This window comes from Centroberyx gerrardi, chromosome 24 (genome assembly GCF_048128805.1).
Source record: "Centroberyx gerrardi isolate f3 chromosome 24, fCenGer3.hap1.cur.20231027, whole genome shotgun sequence".
NCBI classification, from domain to species: domain Eukaryota; kingdom Metazoa; phylum Chordata; class Actinopteri; order Beryciformes; family Berycidae; genus Centroberyx; species Centroberyx gerrardi.
Window position 1 is genome coordinate 1,789,557 of NC_136020.1, and position 20,480 is coordinate 1,810,036.

Sequence of the window (20,480 nt, forward strand, 5' to 3'; positions counted from 1 at the left end):
ATAGGGCCCATGTATTCAGAAAAAACGCTAAAGATCAAAGAGTTGCCAGACACCATTTTGATTTATTTTTGTTTTGTTTTTTTTGGAAATGCAGTGTATTGAAAGTTGGATTCAGTATTTGCAGTGGAAAATTGTACAAACGATGCACATTTAAAATCTTCTAAACCTGGTGCAAACTTCTTGCAGCAGACAACCTATTTGTGCCTTAACTTTGTGCTTTTTTAAAATGACTGGCACTGCATCGCTGGAGAATGTATTGGGTTAATAAAATGTTGAAACCGATACAATTGTTTAAAGGGCAAGTAAGGTAATTTTGTTAGAAAGTTTTCCCTTCAAATTGAGTCTTCTGTAGTGGTTTCCTTTGATATCCAACCAGATGCTCCTCATATTTTATCAGCCAGGTTGATGTTCCATGTGATTTTAATGTCGCTAGACATGTTACACGTTTCCATTTGTCATGCGATTGTTTTTCTCCCATTCAAGGATCGACCTTACATCCACTTCAAACGATTGTCAGGATATGTAAATTAAAATAAAGTGAACACTTTGAGAATTAAGCCAGTTGTTTTTGCTGTGCTTGAGTGCATCATGGTAATCTTTATATTTTTGTATGTCTCCAGCCTGATGTTGGTGCACCTGCAGCCTTTTTTTTCTTTTTTTTTTTTTAAATTTCTTAATGACTGTATTGAAGGTGAATGTAAATGTTGGTTTGGTGTGATGGCACTTCTCCAGGGTGGTGCTTGAACTTCAGCTGCATCCTCATGGTTTCTTTTCCTCTGATGTATTTTATGTAAACACTGTACATTGATATAACTGTAATATGTAATATTATATGCAGCTTAATTTCCATTGCATTGTATTGTTTCAATTTACCAATATCCCTAACCTGCAAGCCAGAGGGGGGAGGTGTACAATAATCCAGACTTTAAAAAGATTCAGATGTTTTAATGTAATTTGTCACTTGTATTGTAAAAACGGCTCAAATTAAAGGTTTATTAGGGGTTTTTAATTGCGTCTTTTTTGCTTTTCTATGATGTGCCCACCTAAGCTAGTTTTAGTTAGTTTTAGTTTGTTAGGTTATGTATGTTAAGGCTGTTGTTAGGCTACATCGGTCTATGTTGAGGTTGTTGTTTTAGTTTGTTAACTTACATCAGTCTACGTTGAGGCTGTTGTTTTAGTTTGTTAGGTTACAGTAGTCTGTGTTGAGGCTGTTGTTTTAGTTTGTTAGGTTACATCAGTCTATGTTGAGGCTGTTTTAGTTTGTTAGGTTACATCAGTCTATGCTGAGGCCGTAGTTTTAGTTTGTTAGGTTACAGTAGTCTGTGTTGAGGCTATTGTTTTATCTTGTTAGGTTACAGTAGTCTGTGTTGAGGCTGTTTGTTTGCCAGGTTACATCAGTTACAGTAGTCGTTGAGGCTGTTGTTTCAGTTTGTTAGATTACATCAGTTTAGGTTACAGTCTATGTTGAGGCTGTTTTAGTTTGTTAGGTTACATCAGTATGTTGAGGCTGTTTCAGTTGATGTTACATCAGTCAGTGTTGAGGCTGTTATTTGAGTTTTTTGTGTTGCATCAGACTGCTGAAGCTGCTGTTTTAATTGTTATATCATTCCATGTCAAGGCTGTCGTTTCAGTTTGTTAGGTTATATACAGTCAGTGAGTTAAACCAGTCTAGGTTGAAGCTGTTTTAGTTATATCAGTCTATGTTGAGGGTGGTTTAGTTTGTAGTTTACATCATGCTGTGTTGGGGCTGTTGTTTTAGTTTGTTAGGTTACTAACTGACAGAGAGCGGAAACAGACTGGGGTCTTGCCCATATTTGGAAATGTCTGTGCCTGTGGAATCGCCCCTGTCATTCCCTAATAAGAACGCATACCCACTCAGTCTGCTAGCCTGTTAGCCGATGAGCCTGTTAGTATGTTAGCCTGTTTGTTAGCCTCTACTGACAGCTGGTTAGTCTGTTAGCCTTTTAGCCTGCTGTGTTAGCGTGTGCAGTCATAGGGACAGCTGATGTACCGAACTGACACCGACCGACTAGCTACTCGACACTTAACGTTAGCTGTCAACGTCGCTTTGCTGCTGCTACTTTTCTCAGGTATGTCAGTCTCTTGTGTATTTTATGTAATAGGTGGGTTAGTTCTCATTTATGTCAGTCCGGTGTATTTCATGGGCTGGTTAGTTATCGTTAATACGAACAGTGCGACATGGTCGGTCGGTCACACTGCTCTATTGTAAACGGACCGTTTCCAGAGCTTTCTGCATGTTGAAGGACCATTATCCTAGACACCTATTCTATGGAGAGAAACTTACCTCCAAACTGTATTTAAAAATGTGGCAGTTTAAAGGGTGACGGTACCCCCAGTTTCAGTCCCTCTCCGCCTACCCCACTTTATCGGTAAAAGTATAAACATCTTGGGGCATGATGTAAGAGCTCTTACAAATCGTTAGCAGCCGGTCTTCAATTCGGCACGCATCGAATACACCAAGCAACACTTTTTTTCAGTAAAATATAAACTTATGCCCCCAATGTTCTTCCACCAAAATACACCGTGTAGGGCGGTAGCGAGCTTCTAAAAGTCGAGAATTTATTGAAATAAAGTTCTGCTTGGTAATAATCTATAAACCGAATTTACCAGAAGACGCTAATTATTCGTAAAAGGCCTTAAGTAATATTCTATCAGGTATGTACGCTTGCCGATAAGGAACACAACATTAAATTGAAATATTTTTTAATGGAGTTTGGCGTAACACCCAAGAGAACGTAATGGAAAGCCCTACAACAGCACTGTCATGTCAGAAATGGATGCTGTTATGTGTAGGCTGTTGGCAGGCCCTGACAGTATGGTTCACTGGTGTCAGTGTAGCGATACTGCCACTGGAACCAGCAGGTCTGGGATCAGATATATAGTGACAAACTGGCAGCAGACTGACTGGCACTATGTAAAATAATCTACCACTGTATAGCACATTGAAACACAATGTAACACAATTTGACAATATAGCACCATGTAAAAATAGACAGACAGCTGTGTTTCAATATGGTGCACTAGTCATTCCTGTGAAGTACTGAAACTAATACAGACCTTTTATATGGGTTTTTACATACAGTGAGCTTGCATTGTTTTATACCTTTGAAATAATTATACCCAATAACTCATGTCATGTGACAACCTCACAATGCCAATTTGTTGGAGTTCCATATTTTAATTTAAATTGAAAGATTCCATGGTGCTACAACAGCAAAATGTAACCCATCAGGTTTCCTGAAGGCAACAGGCCATTTCCAAAGAATATTGAAATTGATTTTCTCAAGTAGAAGTGTTTCTTGTGTTTAATTCAAGTCAAATTAAAAGTAGCTGTCCAGAAAATGACAAAAATAAGAGGAGCTCACTAAAAAGTTCTCAGGCACTTCACTGTGATTGTGAGACACTCATTAATATTGTATGCACGTTCTACGATTGTTGGTGCATTATTTAACAGATTCTGTGTTGGCATGGACCTTCCAAATAATTTGATGGGCCATTATCAGCTCAAGGTTTAAGGATGGTTCCTTTTTATAATCATCTCAACAAAGTCAGAATTCATTATGGAATCTAAAATCCAGAATTACTGTTTTACTGTAAATGACAGATCTTAGTATACCCAATACTCTTGTATCTAAAAAGATGCTACTTAAGAAGAAGACTGAGGGAATACTTAAAAAAATTCTCATATAGGAGTTACAGTACAGAGATACTGCTGTGAGCAGTAGGCCAACGTTTAACACTTTTGATCAACAATAAATAGCCTGAGCTACGATGCATAAAACTTACGCAGAATGTGTATACTACTATATCTGTCTTTGTCAACAGTTTGTAGTGCTGTACCATTTGGTTCACAGTGTAGGAGCTTGTCCTTATAGCAGGTCATCCACAAGAAGAGAGTCACATTTACCTTCCTGTCTGTATAGCCAACACCTTCCTCATATCGCTAAGCACAGAACTTGAACAGCATACTGCATTTGGCCAACATAGGCAACATGTAAAAACACATGCAAATCATTTTATTACAGATACATGAGCAGATATCGGTGTCAAACAGACTACAAAGGTAGATTGAAGTCATATGTCATACTGTTAGTGTATATACCTTTTTCTCCAGTGGTTGTTTATTGCATTTGGAACAAAGGCTACTTTGCACAGCCACAGCTTTAGCTGTAATGCTGTCGCAGCATCAAAACACTTCAGCACTCCGCCAGGCTAAATAACTTGTGGAATGCTTGTTGCTACCAAAATAATTGGACCTTGGTCTTATTTGGGATGCTGTGTTCACTGTCCAAAGCATGCTAGAGAGTCCAAGAAACACCCTAACATCTCCACCTATGTGTCTAAAGTGTTAAGAGTAAAGGCTGTGTTGCTGTGATGATATGTCTTTTGGTAGAATACTGTTTTCCTGCAGGTTATTATTAGTCAGGCCCTGCTGAAAACACTGCTATATAAGGCCATCATTCTAGAGCTGTTTATCACATAGCACCTCACTCAGCCAAAGTGACTTTTTCCCTTGGATTTAGGCTATCTGGCTTTCTTGAAATAACTGTATGCAGCCAGATAGCTGAATATTTAGGCCTTGGTGTTTTGACTGGGGTCAGGGTTATTTTGGGAACTGGTTCTACCCTATATCTCATAATTACAGTCAGTCCCAAATAGTCAACAAGTGATAATGTTTTCTGTTTTTAGTCCGTCTGTAACCTCTCTGTCACGCATTGACCTGTGTGGCCTCAGAGGCTGCTGAGTGTATTGATCCAGACAGATTTGCAGTGGATACATTTATATAGCCTAACCTTCATCAGGCTGGGCCAATGATCAGACTGTCCACAGACTCAGTATCAACATGGATTGAAAATAGTGTCCGAAGGCCAATACTCAAGTGTCCTAATGTGACCAAACTGGATGGATATTCAGTTAGTACAGTGCCTTCAGAAAGTATTCAACCTCTGACTTTTTCTGCATCTAGTGGTGTTGCAGACGGAATACAAAAGGCATTGAACTGGTGTTTTTTGTCCATAATTTACATAAGTGACATGACATATTTTTAGACATTTTTGCAAATTGAAAATGAAATGAATGAATGAAATCTAATTTATGTAAGTATTCAACCCTCTTGGTGAATAATTTGCAGAAGCACCTTTGGCGATTACAGCTTCCAGTCTTTTTGGATACGCCTGGATGAGTTCAAATTCAGTCAAGTTGGATGGTTTTGTACCTTCCCCAGATCCCTGCCTCCTCACAATTCTGTCTCTGAATCCTGCAAACAGTTCCTTGCACTTTATGTTTCTGCTCTGACATGCTCTCTCACCTGTTGGACCTTATTTAGACATTTGTGTTTTGATCTGAATCATGTCCAGTCAGTTGAATCAGCCACAGGTCAATTCAAAACAAGTTGTAGAGAAATCTCAAGTACATTCAGACGAATTTGGATGCACCTTTTTGATCTGTGAATAAAAGCATTCACTTTGACATTCTGGGTTCTTGTGTGTTGATCAATGACAAAAAAAATCAAATTTAATCCGTATTGATTTGGGCTTTAATGCAACAAAATGTGGAATAAGTCAAGGGGGTTGAATCATTTCTGAAGGCATTGTTGTAGTATTTATATCCTAGAGGAAATGTGTCATCACAATAGATTCTGAATCTTTGTTTGTTTGTTCTCTAATTTTGATTCAGGACAACTTAATTGGTTCCTTGTTAGTGATGAATAGAGACCCCTTGTTCCACACTATGACATGTATATTGAGCTTTATTCACATTAATGAAAACCTCTCAATAGCATTGTATTTTTATTTTAATGTAACTTGAACCAATGCAAATGAAAGAAGGCCCAGACAATTTTAGATATTTAGTATGGCCAAGTTAATAAAATGGTGCTCAGTACCCTCATTTGTTTCATTATTCCAATGGTTTCCTTGATTGGAAAACTGAATGTGTGCTTGAATTACAATACCAGCCAAGTTGTATCTGTTATGCTTCTGCGAAAACAAAAATATTATAAAGTATAATTAATGTGTAAGTTTTTCTTTGTTTCTTTTTTTTTGTAGGATGTATAATATGCTAACTCCTCTTAGCTTCTTCTGTCTGTCTCTTTTTATTTCTGTTTGCCTTTCTGCCTCTCTCTCTCTCTCTCTCTCTCTCTCTCTCTCTCTCTCTCTGTGTGTGATCAGATCATCAGTCTCACCACTAGATGGGTGTCATTCCACATACAGCTCTTCTCCATGTATTTCCAGTGACCACAGATACAGTACACTCAGTATCCACTTTATTAGCTACACATAGCTAGTGCTGGGTACTAAGAGGCCTAATGTGAGCCGACAAAACATTCCCCACACTGTTACACCACCAGCAGCCTGTGCTTTTCATATCGGGCAGGATGGATCCATGGATTCATGTTAACCTGTTGGCATGTCACAACAGAAACTAGGATTCATGCTGTTAACCTGTTAGCATGTCACAACCATAGCGTCACACAGAAACCAGGATTCATGTTGTTAACCTGTTAGCATGTCACAACAGAAACCAGGATTCATCCTGTTAATTTGCCATCAGCAAGTTGCAACAGAAACCAGGATTCATGCTGTTAACCTGTTAGCATGTCAACAGAAACCAGGATTCCTGCAGCTAACCTGCCATCAGCTTGTCACAACAGAATCCAGGATTCATGCTGTTAACCTATTCCAAACTATATATGTGTCCTCTGCACAGCCGTGCATTGCATTTTCAAGTGCTGCTGATTGCAGGAATAAGCAATGTCTATATATATAAGTACACTACTGCACACTACTGTAGACTAGCTTGCTTTAATCATTCTTTATGCCCCTACTCTGTTTTGGAACAAAAACTTCCCACCCATTGGACTTTCGAGACACGGCCAATACCCCTTTACATTTTCAACTTCTCAACAGTTTGTACTGTTTAATTTTACCAAACGAACGAGTAAGCTAGTAGCGTACGCCATAAACAAAGCAGTTGTAATCTCAAAAATGTTTAATTAGAATTGCCCAAAACTTGATAAATGCCACATTTTACTCAACTACAGTGAGCTTGCGAAGCAGTTTTGTATTAGTTTCGCTGGCAAAAAATAATTTCCTGTCACAATTAGCCACTGCAGTTTCAAACATACATTGGGAGACTGTAACACTGGCTGAGCAAGCATCACTCAGTCTTGTTAGCATTGGGCAAACTTAAGAAATTCCACACTTGTTATGCTAGTTGCTAGTTCAGTCTAGGAAAAAAAAAAAAATCTTTTGTCACGCATGCTTTAGCCACTGCAGTTGAGAAGCTTAGTGAGACTGTAGCTGTAAGCGAGCGAGCATCACTCAATACAAGGTGAGAGAGCGCTGTTTGACTGACTGATTGACTGACCGACCTGAATTTGGCTCATGATACGGCAGAGGGGTGCAAGTCATCTTTGCGACAGTGATGTAAAACACTACCATTAAGGGACTCAAGGGGTCGCCATCAAATTTCAAATTCTACTGGTAGCAGCTTTAATGCCCCATTAAATCAGCATCTGGCCCATTCTAAAGTAATTTAGTGTAACAGTAACTGAATCTCTCAACCTTTTATACTTACACTTATGTTTTATACTGATGCTTTATTCGCTCACTGTCTGGCGGAGTGAGCTATTTGCGTAAACGGAGAGGTGTACCTAATAATGTGGATATTGATGTACCAACACACACAAATAACACAAATCACACACACACAAACAGATGCTTGCTGTGTCACAGAATAATACAACTCCTGTGCTCCTCTTTCTCTTTCTCTCTCTCTCTCTCTCTCTCTCTCTCTCTCTCTCTCTCTCTCACTCTCTCTTCAGTGTGAGTGTGTGTGTCATGGCCGTCCTCAGACGTGGGCTCTGCGTGGCCCTCCATCGCGCCCTCGGGCATGGCAGCAGCTCAGGCCGCCACCCTGCACTGCCTGCTGCTCTGCTAGGTAGAGTAACCTGCTAGCTGTAGTGGTAATATCTTTAAATTTGACCATTTTCATGCCTAAGATAAAAAAAAAAGACAAGTATTCAGTATTTCCCCCAACATTTTATTCTTGGCAGGGTGGAAAAACCTCTGAAACAGCATTTAGACCACACTAAAACTCTCCATTCAAACCCATATAATACTATAATAATAATAGTAAACAATACAATAAACAATAATAAAATATATTCATGTTTACTTCTGTGGAATCTGTTGCATTAGAATCAGTTAAATTAACAACCAGTGTAGTATTGATCAGTCCTACAATAAATATGTAATCAATCAATCACTGCATCATATCCATCATATCAGACTGGACCAGATCCCATTTTTAATAAAAGGACAATATCGGCCCCATATATCTGTCTAACCCTAATTTTCACCTATGCTTTTTTAAAGACTTTGTGTTTTAACATAGAGGCCTCTATACTGAAGTGTCCCACGCAGGGGGTTTTGTGTGTGTGTGTGTGTTGGTGCTACAGTCACTGCATTGGGCATTGTAAAGAGTGATGGTTCATTATGAAGCTCTCTGGTTAGAGCATCTGAGTGGATGTACGGGGTTTGGTGGTTGAATCCTGTCTCGTCAAATCTCAAATCTCTTCTTTCTGTTTCCTCGTATTGTACATCATCATCACCATCATCATGTTATTCAAAACAGAGCAGGGATTCTTCATGATGGCTTTGTTGCAGCCACATATTGTACTACGTCCTGTGAATAATCCTTTGCAGCTTTCTAACTGTCATAATATAGACCTCAAATGCTTAAAGTCACAATGAAACAGCACTTTGAGAGCATCTTGCTTGCATAATTTGACGTATTTCTGATTGAAACAGGATGTTGGGGCTGAGCATAACACAGAGAGAGATTATTCAGAAGTGTAGACCAATGGGATATCCGTTGGGGAGAGAGAGGGATGGGAGGGGTGGAGGGGGGATTGTTCAAAAATCTGTGATGGTATTATTGGTTGGAATTTTTATGCGTACCTGCTGGCCAGGAAGGAAAAGTATTGGGATTTTGACGTAGAAAGACAAGTTATTTATTGTTAAATAGATGTATATTATTATGACATGAAAAATTGGCTAACAAGGTGAAAAGTATTTTTTTTTTATTTCATTGTGACTTCGATGTTCTTTTAACTCATCCTCTCGCCCAGTGGCGAAAATGCTTTCCACTGACTGACCTGCAATGTGCAATAAGTGGAAAAAGTACTAAAAACAGGCTATACTCATGACTCCTGTCTTTCTAGGTTCTCTGTCCGAGTTCCTCATGTCCATTAACCAGCGTCCCAAGCTCTGCATGAAAAGGGGGAATCCCGAACAGACTCCTCATCTCATTCCTAACACTGTATTTAACGTCTTGACCCGTGTTGTCTTGTGTTGTCTCTCTCTCTCTGCCCCCCGCCCCCCCCCCCCCCCCCCCCCTTTTCCAGCCCAAGCCTCAGTTGTTGCCCCGCTGGGGGGTATTTGGTTCTAGTGGTGGGCGGAGCGTCTCTCTCCAGCAGCCATGTCGGGCTTCAATCTGCTGCATCTGATAAGCAAGAGTCAGCCTGTAGCTCTGAGGCCCTGCGGTCTTCCCTCAGGTCCACTGACTGGGTGCTGTGTGCCTGCTGTGCTCTGCCTCTCTAAAGCCCTAACACCTTGCTGCCGCTCGGGGGTGTGTCAGCGTTGTCTTTACCGTGTGTGCGCGTGCGTGTGTGTGGAGTGATATTGTAAACTGCTGAAAAACCCACACAGTGTTTCTGTGGGGAACTGTGAGAACTCGAGAACTCCCAAATTGGACCAATTCAGAGCACAAAACAAATGATTGGGACAACAGTTTGTAATGCTAGCAGACAGGGACTTTTTTGATCATAAGAAGTAATTTCACAGTGGTGTAGAGATGAGAAAATCTTACGCATTAGCCCACTTTTCTGATGATGCAAAAGGTTCAAGACATTCAAGACTTAAGATGGTCCATAAGTAGTCTGAGTTCAGCATCAAGTGAGTTTTTCAGCAGTCGGCAGCCCTGTTCTCACATTCTGCCATGCTCTCTCTTCTCACCTTGTACAGCTGCAATTTCAGTTGCTCGTGGAATAACCAATAACTCACTGCTTGCCTCCCTTGCAGCTTGCATGCACTGTGTGGTTTTTGGTTAACGTTTTGCTTTACTAATTTCCACTTTATCTGAAAAGGTTTGCACCATTTTTTTTGTACCTCATAGGTCCAGAAAGCTGCTGGTTCATCATCTGTTTCTTTCTGTATTTAGAGACTGAATAAGTAGACACTGACTGGAATATTAATGCCAACTATCAGTGTGTGTCTCAGAAGCAGAGTTGACTGATCTGTGACCGTACTCTCATGGACAGTTGGATAAATTCATTGTATGTGGCTCCAACGCCTAAAACAATGTTTTGATTGCGTTTGATGAAAAGTCACATTTCTAGTGCAGTCTGCCTCCACAGACTCCCTGATTGGATTGGTAAAAACCACCTTAAGGGAAAGAGCGAAGGTGAAGAAGATAAAAAAGAGGGTCAGGGAAGGAGTTTGACAAGTTAAAATAAGCACAAGGAGGTAGTGGAGAACAAACCTTGCTTACAATTAGGAAACAATATTTACACTTGAGGTTGAAAAGCCAGGATGTTGGAAAAATGTGCTAATTTAGAGGCTGACCTCAAAGTGCACCAAGTCTAAATAATTTTCAGGCTACGGTGCGGGGCACATTCCAACTGGATGCCTGTGAATGGGGCTTCAGGGGCTCTAAAGTCTGAAAAAAAACACCAAGTATTCCCCCCTTCTCTTTGTTCACACTCCTCTCCAAAAAGGGAGCGGGACATTTAGTTGTAGCTACACATTTCCACAATGTGAAGGGGTGAGTAAAGAAGGTAGAACTGCAAACCACCTTCATTCCTTTGAATCCCCTCCTCATACTTCACCCCCTTGTGTGTCAAAAGTAACTTTCTACCCACGGGACGGACCCGGGGCATCAATGGACTCTATTCACTGACGAGGCCTTTAAAGTCCCCATTATTTGTTCCATTCACATGGTTTCAATCTTTTTTTTTTTGGGGGGGGGGGAGTCTCCACATACTCGACATGAGAGAAGAGCCCCCCAAACCCCAACCAGTGACTTGGTCGACAGGTTCTGTATGGGGAAAGTCACTGCAAAAAAGGAAAACGGAGTACATCCTTTAAGAAACAGTGGGACACGGTAGGCGCTGAAATAATGGCAATGATTTCTTAATGAAGACAGCAGGAGCAGTCAGTGGCAGAGCGAAGGAAGGTGCAGGCAAAAACGTGTACATTGCCAGGAAATTGCGGTCCAATTCACTTTTACTTAAGACGACGGTCGTGTCTCGTTAACTAAATGACATACAGATGGACATCCTTCCATCCCCAATGTTGATTAATTCTACACCAGGGAGGAAAATGTTTATTTCCTATTTTTAGGCTTAGAAGTGTTCCACAAGTGATTATTTTTTCAAAATAACCTGGATGTGTCTCTCTCCTTGTGCCAAGCAGGGCCGGTGCTCCCAAAAGTATTTCTTTCATAGTAAGCCAGCTGACAAAGATGGTTTTAGTGCCCAGTTATTTTTGGGAACCCTGGCCCTGGGACAGAAAAGAGACTGCAGGGTTGTTATACCAAGGAAATTGACTAATATTTATACCTTCAACTCATCGGGTAGATTGCATTTTTCTTTCTTATATCTTTCTTTTAGGACAATCATAAAACAATGTCTTAAGATGCTAAAAACGTTGTTTCGCTTCATAACCACCGAGCAGAAATAGATCTTGTTACTGACCTATAACAGCATCTAACAGGCCTCATAATGCAGCATTAACTCACCCAAACCCTACATTTTATATTGGCTTGTGGTTTGCCCAATGACATGCTCTGGCTGTAGCACATTTTTACTCTCCTTGCACAGACACAACACAGAATCACTGGTGTGTAAACTCAGAATCAATAGTATACTTGCTTAAGCAAACTTGATTTGACCTTGCCACCCCTTGTAATTCAGTGAAATGGGCGCATGCATTTGTACTGTGATACAGTATACAGTTTGTTAAAAAGCTGTGTAGCCCTTCTAGCTCCAAGCTTTCATTTTCAGCACTATTTACCATAGGAAATACAGCTTAATCACACCAACATGAAATCAACAGAGTTGGAAAATGCAACCAAAACAACTATAGAAGCTCTATTTGATCTGGTCAGAGAGAAACTAGTGGTCTGTTGACCCTTGTTTTGACCCCCAGAGGGAGGTCAGTGCATGAACATGGTGTTGAGACAGAGGAGTGGGAGGACCAGTTTGTAGTACAATGGCCAGGCATAAGGGATAGTGTAGTAAGTGAAGTAGTGACATGCAGCCCTTCCCTCCCCAGTCTCTGCAGAAGACTCTGATAGTATTTTTTTTTGTCCTCCTTGCCTCCCCCTTCAGGAGCATGTCGTACCAAGAAGACGTGGCCGGTGGGCTTCCCTCAGGAGGAGCTGAGGAAGCGCCTGACGCCAATGCAATTCCACGTCACCCAGGAGAGAGGAACCGAGAGGTAGGGGGAAGACACTCGGAATGAGGCTTGAAGATCTGATTTCAATTCTTTACATTGAATCACGCTGAATGTCAAGTGTTTTTCCATCATAAAAGCAAGAGAAAGTACGGTATTACCTTTACTACCTTCTGTAATAAAAAACATAGTGGTTCAACCAATATGGGTTTTTTAAAGCTGATACTAATATATATATATTCTGTATATTTAAATTTGACCATTTTCATGCCAAAACATGCCTCTGAAACAACATTTAGACCATCATGGGACACTAAAACTCACTGAAAGCCAAACTAATGAAATTATTTTCGGTGGGTTAGTAGCTCCTTAAGGCAGGGGCAGGATGACACTGTCACTGTGAAGTAAAATCATATTTGCACCTCCATCATATTGGCGATGGGCAGCATTGAATTATCCAGTTTTTATTGAAAGGTCAATATCGGTGAGAAACCAATGTATCGGTCTAACCGTAATGTCTTGTGTTCACGGCACATGGCATTTGGCTGTGAGATCAGACTGTGCTCCATCTGCTGGCATTATTTAGCCACATTCCTCTGTCAAACCGATCTCAAAGCCTGGCTGACTTATCCTACAGGCCTAGAGGTGACCGTGAGCTATCTAGTGAGCAGGGCAAAAAACATCGATAGATATGTTTGCCAAAAATTATAAAGGAACTCAGTGACTCCATCCCTCCACCTCCTCTACCCTGGCAATCCACACGTGAGGAAGGTATTTATCGGCTCATTTGCGGAAGGAATGTCAAAAATGCCCAATAACCAGCTCTGCATGGTGGTGGAGGCCCAGAGACGAGGGCCTCCACCACCGAGAGGCCTTCAGAGCAGAGTCAGGCTCCTGGCCAGCCTCAAGCCAGCAACTGCGGGCCCGGCCCAGACGCCAGGCTGCTAAAGGCTAGTGGGTTTTGTATATACTGTGGTCTTAGGTGCTTCACAGTGGCCGGTGTCCTCCTCCATTTTCATATGTGATGTTTAAAGCTGTCATTGTTGAGCAGACGCAGAAAACCTTTCTTAAAAATGCAAAAAAAGTCTGCCAGACGAACTTGGCATTTTGTATGAATTTATTTGTAGTTTGTGTTGCGTACTGGCAGGACTGTGGTTGTGGACATGTTGATGATGACTCATTCGTTCACCATGGTGAGCCATGCAGGTTTACTAACATAGCCTCTCTCCACAGTGCCTTCAGGGGTGAGTTCACAGACCATAAAGAGGACGGAACCTACACTTGTGTCGTCTGCCGTTCCCCGTTATTTAAGTAAGCCGAGAGCTGCACTTTCTTTGTGTGTGTGTGTGTGTGTGTGTGTGTGTGAGTGTTTTATTAGTACAGCTCTAACTATACTCATCCAGAGCCACTCTCTCTAATTGGTTGAAGAGTCTCCACGCGGCGCCTGACACAAACCTACAGAGATTAATGCTACCTGACAGCACGTCAGACCCATCTAAGGAACCATTACCAGGTCGCCATTTTCCCACAGCTCGATGGAGAGCTTCAAAGGAGGCTGAATTTACAGCCAGAGTTAGCCCATATCTCAGACACAATGTTCCCACAGACCCCCCACCCCCACCCCCTCCCAGCCTCCAGAAGCATGCAGAGTGCCTCCTTACTGTGGACTTGTACCAGGATACAGGCTGATTGTAACGCCCAGTGGTTCTCAACCATGTGCCATGGAGGCCCCAAGAGTCTGCAGAGTCTTCCAAGCAAACACTACAGCAGCTGATTTCACTGATCAGTTCTTTCTCTCTGGTTGAAGGTGTGTTAAGCAGTGAAATCAGCTGCTGTAGTGTTTGGTTGGAATGAAACCTGCAAACTCTTGGACCTCTATGGACCATCATTGAGAACCACTGTTGTAGCCTGGATGCTGCTGTCACTGTACTTTGTTGACAACAAAATCATTTTTCTAATGAACATTCTCCTTTTTGCAGGTCAGACACAAAATTTGACTCTGGATCAGGTAGGTTGATCCCACATATGTTGGATATGTTCTCAGCATTGCAGCCGCATGATTTTAAAATGAACATCGCCCGTTCTGCCTTCTGAAATACACAGCAGTGAAGGTCACCCATCGGCATGAGCTAGAGATTAGAGAGTACAGTCCATCTTGGAAGCTTTTTTATCTGTTGTTTTACACCAGAGAAGCCAAGAGCTTGACCTCACTTCTCCCTTTCTGCTTGATTGCAAGGACGAGGCTGCTCCCAGTCAGCTGTGAGTCAGAGTCAAGAAAAGGCCTTCATGGTCATTAATCTTGGTGAATTACACCTCTGATGTGAAATATCTGGGTGACTTAAGGAGATTAAAATATTTCCGGAGCGTCCTTTTAATGAATGGTATCTGGGATTCTGTGATGAATTTATTGCCTGTAAACATGTGGCTTCTGTCATCGCTAATCCCCAGGAATTCCTCTGCTTTTTAATTGTGGTTACTTCTCGAACCACCATTTGTCTTCGCCTGTAATTAGGACATACCTAAAAGAAACGAAGGGGCTGTGATGTCATGATGGATGTGAACTTGAGGAACACTGTATATCCAAAGGTGATTTGGTAGAAGGACTGTGAAGGAGTCTGCAGTAGGCACTTTTAGACTTTTGTTTGGTTCATGGTGAGTTCTCAGTCCATCCTCTTGCTAAGCTATGGCCTTTTACTTCTTGCTTACCTCATTCCCTGTCTTCTGTGGGATTGTCAAAGGCTCCAAATTGACAAACTAAGTTGGAGTGTGACAAGGTCAACGGGACGAGACAGAGATACATGCTAGGTTCTCAAACATCTGTGGAAAAATTAACTTTGATATAAGAGGTTATAGTTTGGCTAAATGAACCGCTTACTGGTACAAAATAAGGACTCTGTGGCTCAAGGTTTATTTTCATAGAGCAGTTGAAGCATTTTGGCCTGAAAGGAATAAAAAAGATTTTTCACTTGCACTGTGTCTCTGGGCTCTGAATAGCAGATGGGAACCTCAGTCGAGCACAGCACTCTGTTTCTAGTGAAACCAAGGCTCATATATACCCAATTTCCTGTTTTGTTAGATCTCCCTTACACTGCCCCATTCACTGGGCCACGGACATGGTGATAAAACTCCATTAGATCAGTGCAGTAACCATCCACCGGGATTCTCCTGCTCTGACTCATAGGATTCCTGTATTCCCCTGAGACTTTTCCTGGGTTCGAGTGGAATTTCATGGCTTTGTAGTTGTGGCCAGGCGACCCCTCCCAAACTGGGGGAGAGGAAAGGGGGTAGATGGCAAGGGCCATGGGTTTCTTCTCCACAGTGGGAGTGTAGGGAAGGAGGAGGCTGCCTAGTTGTACCACTACTGATAGGACACTTGGCGTTACAGCTTCATGTCTCAGCTTGGCCTGTTTGATGTAGGGGATGCGAACAGTGTTGTGGCATTTGTCATGGTGTATATTACATCTGATACACTGTACTTGGGGTGAAAGATGAAAGAGGCGAAAGAAACCCAGGAGGTGGAAACTGCAAAAGTGTGTATTGAAGTGCCTTGCTCCTTCCAAAGTGTAATTTTAGAACTAATTTCACTTTTGTTTGTTTGGAATAAAGCTGGTAAAGCTACAGGGAGTTGGGGAGGGGTCCTAACAGTGAGAATATGACAGAATATACTTTTTCTAGTTCAGCCAATCATGTTATTATATTAGAATAATATAGTATAAAGTATAGCCAATCATGTTAGAGAATTTGCAAATGTTTACCATATTAGCTTGGTTACCCTCCGATTCTGTTCAGCAATTCTTGACACCAATTTTTAGCATGATCATTTTTGTAAGAAATATTACACTGCAAAACACGTCCATCTTAACAAGTCATTTAGTCTCATTATTCAGCCTTCAAATCCTTTTTTACCTAAAACAAGAGAAAAATTCTGCCAATGACATGATATAACTTGCACTTGTTTCCAGTGCAGTTTAATTTGTTTCAGGAATCTTCTAGAAATGAGTGTCAATACCTTGAAACAACTGGGAAAAACGCAGATCACTGCACTACTATCAGGAAAATGACACTTGATTCTACAAAATTCTTGAAACAAATTGATTTGTATTGGAAACAAGTGAAATTATCTAACCCCATTGGCAGATCTTTTCACTCATTTTGAGAACTACAATTTTAGGACAGTCAATGCAATATCTATGCTAAAAAGCCATACTGTTCTGTTAAACTCTGCACCAGGTTACTCCCTCTAGATAGTAACCAGTCCAGTACATACATCAGAGCCAAAGATGTTGCACTAGCATCCCCTTTCACACATTCCTCTCACTTTGTTCCAGGATGGCTATATAGAACTTGTCAGATGGAATTCATGTCCAAAGTGCGGAGGGAGAGATTGTCATATTCTAGTGATCTGCTCTTCAAACCTCAAACAAATGCCTCTTCATTTTTTAGGTGTTTCCTCCCTTACAGGAAATTGCTTTTCTGCAGCGTTACATTTTAGTTATTTTCCAGCCTTGTGAAACTAGGAAAAAAACAGTGTAGCACTTGTCATTCAGTCCGGGGTCAGCCACGGTTTCATTCAGCTTCCTAAGGGTTTGATAGCACGGCTACGTCAGCATCACTTACTGTATGATCCAGTTGATGATGTGCCTCAAGGTCAGCAAAATAATCCAGGAGTTACATTATGGCTTAAAGAGGCTGTATGACAAGCACAGCTGAGTTAAGCTGGATGTCGATAAGCAGAATCAAGTCTGATTTTTTTATCTAAAAATCTGGAAATTGGAACAAGTCTTGAAGATTATCCAATACATATATTAGCCATAACAGTCATTGCAGGAAAGTGAATTAACCCAGTGTGATTTTCGCTCTTCCCTTGACGACTCCATTAAGTGGGAGCTGGGCTCTGCTGGGGTTGTTTGTTTCAAAAGTGGGTCTGCAGTGGAAATCAGAGTGGGCCCCTGGTAGGAAGTTGAAGCAGAGTGATACCTCTTTTCCTGTGTCAGAGACGGGCCTGGCCTACCTAGGGAGCTGTGAACAGGACCACCCATCAGGAGCTACCGCGCTGCTTTGACCTCAACTGGGTTTTATGGGCGACAGAAATTGCCAAGACTCATAGCTCACTGGAAAAGCAGTTGCGAGGAAGAGAGATAGGACGGAGTTAACTCTGATGTGTTTTATTTGGTCTGATTAGACATCAACTCTGCTCAAGTACCCATGAATACTCACTTTGTTTCTTTTTGTATGACCAACAAATTGTTTAGAGATAATGACCGGTTTGTTAGGAAGATGCTGGGCTGCGAAGGTTATGTTAAAAATCTTTACAACTGTTATAATAAAACAGTAACTGCAGCACTGTGACCTGATCCTGGACTAGTTCATGTTTAGATATGAAAATTGAAGCAGTCAGTAGGGGGCACTATCTACCTCTCCATCCTGACACAGACACATCAGTCCTGTTTACAGAAACTCTGTCTCTTTAGCCCCCACAGAAATATGTTTTAGGTTTAACAGTGTCCGTGTTACACGCCGCTCTTCAATGACGAGGTAGGCTGGGCTCCCCTTAGGAAATGAAAGGAAAGTAAAACTTGAGTGTCTCACTGGAACAAACTGCAAAAATAAATGCACGAGAGCTGGTTTGGCAAACAAAGATGAAGTGAAAGCGGTGACAGAGGAGGAGGGAATGCAGCCAAGGAGCATTGGGAAATCCTTGCGTACACATTCACACATGTATTTACTCACAGACAGAGATACGTACGCGCACATGGTATATTTCTCTCCAAGGCTAAGTTCAGCCATCACAGTGTTTAGACATTGCAGTATGTCCAGTACTGCTCTGTGAATTATCACTGTCCTCTGCATTGTTATGTTATAGTCTCTTAACTTGTACCTAATATTATACTGTTGTGTGTACAGGCTGGCCATCTTTCTTTGACCTGGTGAAAGAAGAGTCTGTCAGTCTGTCAGATGATTTCTCCTACGGGATGCACAGAGTGGAGACTACCTGCAGCCAGGTACACAGTACTATACTACAGTATATTTATATATAAATATATGTATGGTTCCTCTGCTACTCATAACCCATCCACAAATCCTTAGAAACTCAACAATACACAATAGAAATGTCTTTTTCCTTCAGTTTTTTTCCTTTGAGATAGTATCAGAGAAGGGCACCCAGGTGTCTCAGTGGTTATCACTGTGTCCTCACAGCCAGAAGGTTGTGGGTTTGATTCCCGGTCCTTTCTGTGTGGAGTTTGCATGTTCTCCCTATGTTCTCCTGGGTTTCCTCCCACAGGTCAGGTGGATTAGAGACTCTAAATTGCCCATAGGTATGAATGGAAGTGTCTGTCTATTTGTGTTAGCTCTATGATGGACATGCATATCCATATGATATGCCCACAGCAAATGGTGTATGCCCCAAAACATCGAAAAGTCAACTTCTGTCCAATGAGGGATTTAGTCATGAACACACAGGGACACAGACCGATAACGCAGAATATATTTAGTTATTGTTACTATAATGTCAGAGAGTTGCATATTGCAGCTTGTGTCCACTGTCCTCAGTTCAACGCGGTGCATTAGGTAACCAATCCTCTCACTGTGTTTCAGTGCGGGGCTCATCTGGGACACCTATTTGATGACGGACCACGACCCACAGGAAAACGCTACTGTATTAACTCAGCCTCGCTGGCTTTCCAGGCCCAAGACGCTGCTTCCTCCGCTCCCCCAGGTGCCGGGGCCGGGGCCGGGGCCGCAGCTGCCGGCGGCGACTCAGCCAGCGAGGGGAAGACGGAGCTCTGAATGAGATTCCTGGAAAGTCTCCAGGAACCACAGCAAGGCTCAAAACCGTGTCTGGACACATCGGGAAGCCTCCTTACTTAAAGATGGCAACGATCTGACATAAATAGAAATGTTAGTGTTTTTTCTTTTCTTTTTTTTCTAGTTTGATTCATGATGTCAGACAGGTGATCATATTGAGAAAGGAAGGTTTATGGGCCGGTCGTCAGGCTCCAGACACAGACCAAATATTCTCAAGCGTAATATATCAGCCGGGGGAACTCCCGAATCTGAAATAATGCAGGCCTCCAAAACACCCATCGTGTGGCCACAGTCAAAGCTGCCAGACACCCTCTATCCACTGCTCGCCTTAATTTCCTAGGTCTGTGTAGTAGAATTTGGTCTGCTGATTCAAACATGGATGCAGTATTGTGTTGCTAGAAATATATCTTTCAGAGGTTTTGATAATATAAGTTGAAGTATTTTATTATTAGAGTATATTGGAAGCTTTTTACTTGGAGTATAGCGTGTGTACTTTCTCTGAAAAATGTTTTATTTTTGAAGTGACATTTGATACTGAGAGGTTGACGATTTAAGGAAAACCCTATGCAAGTGCTCCTGCGAGCAGTAAAATAAGCATCAAGCCAAGAACAAAGCATTCTTTCAAATAAAACGGAACAGATGACAAATGTTTAGTCTGAACACAAAATGTAGCATGGCTTTTTAGGGCGCTTTCTTCGCTCCTTCGCCTCTTTTGGTGCTTTGTGTTTGTTGAATATTTTCAGTTTTTTGATTCACAGGTTACATTGAGAACAGTTGTTGAATAAAAGGTCTAGATCGGTCGCTTTTTATGACTTCCTTGTCCCTTTTTGGTTGATATCTTGTTTATCTCTAATCAAACCAACCTATCTTTGCTTGGTTTGTTTCTCATTATTGAATGACTCCTTACATTTGCGGAACTCTACACCTTTGTTTAGGTGACATTGAAACACTTCAGCAGTCATACTAGGGAATCACCCTATTGCTGTCCTCGCATGTATCTCTGGACCGCATTCCCAAACAGGAGGATCCCTGTGTGCTGGTGGGAAATGTTTTTCCACTGCCGAACAGTTTTCTGAGCTGTCAGAAGTCGGCTGCAGTAAAACTTTAGAGAGGCTGTTTTAAGGGGGTCGCCCAGAGGTCAGCAGACTGGTCTGCCGGTCGGGACAATACTACACTATCATGTGTCAATACTAG

The 20,480-nt window shown here is 41.7% G+C and overlaps 1 protein-coding gene across 3 annotated transcripts; it reads left to right on the forward strand.

The window, feature by feature from the left end:
* Window positions 1-1,890: 1,890 nt before the first annotated feature.
* msrb3 (methionine sulfoxide reductase B3) lies at window positions 1,891-20,080 on the forward strand. Of its 3 annotated transcripts, none has more exons than XM_078282017.1 (7): window positions 1,894-2,090; window positions 7,847-7,962; window positions 12,416-12,524; window positions 13,713-13,790; window positions 14,459-14,487; window positions 18,384-18,481; window positions 19,077-20,080. In XM_078282017.1, the coding sequence occupies exons 2-7, from the start codon at window positions 7,863-7,865 to the stop codon at window positions 19,266-19,268; spliced, it is 606 nt and encodes a 201-aa protein (XP_078138143.1). In that variant the 5' UTR covers window positions 1,894-2,090; window positions 7,847-7,862; the 3' UTR covers window positions 19,269-20,080. The 3 variants fall into 3 exon arrangements, with proteins under 3 accessions (XP_078138144.1, XP_078138143.1, XP_071773386.1); XM_071917285.2 differs by lacking the exon at window positions 7,847-7,962 and adding an exon at window positions 9,431-9,580 and having other exon boundaries at window positions 1,895-2,090; XM_078282018.1 differs by lacking the exon at window positions 7,847-7,962 and having other exon boundaries at window positions 1,891-2,090.
* Window positions 20,081-20,480: the final 400 nt, after the last annotated feature.

Bases quoted from the DNA above. Each gene is read 5' to 3' on its own strand.
- msrb3 (XM_078282017.1), top strand. From the start codon at position 7,863: ATGGCCGTCCTCAGACGTGGGCTCTGCGTGGCCCTCCATCGCGCCCTC. The intron at 7,963-12,415 runs GTAGAGTAACCT...CTCCCCCTTCAG, and splicing joins ACTGCCTGCTGCTCTGCTAG to GAGCATGTCGTACCAAGAAG. The intron at 13,791-14,458 runs GTAAGCCGAGAG...TCCTTTTTGCAG, and splicing joins TGCCGTTCCCCGTTATTTAA to GTCAGACACAAAATTTGACT.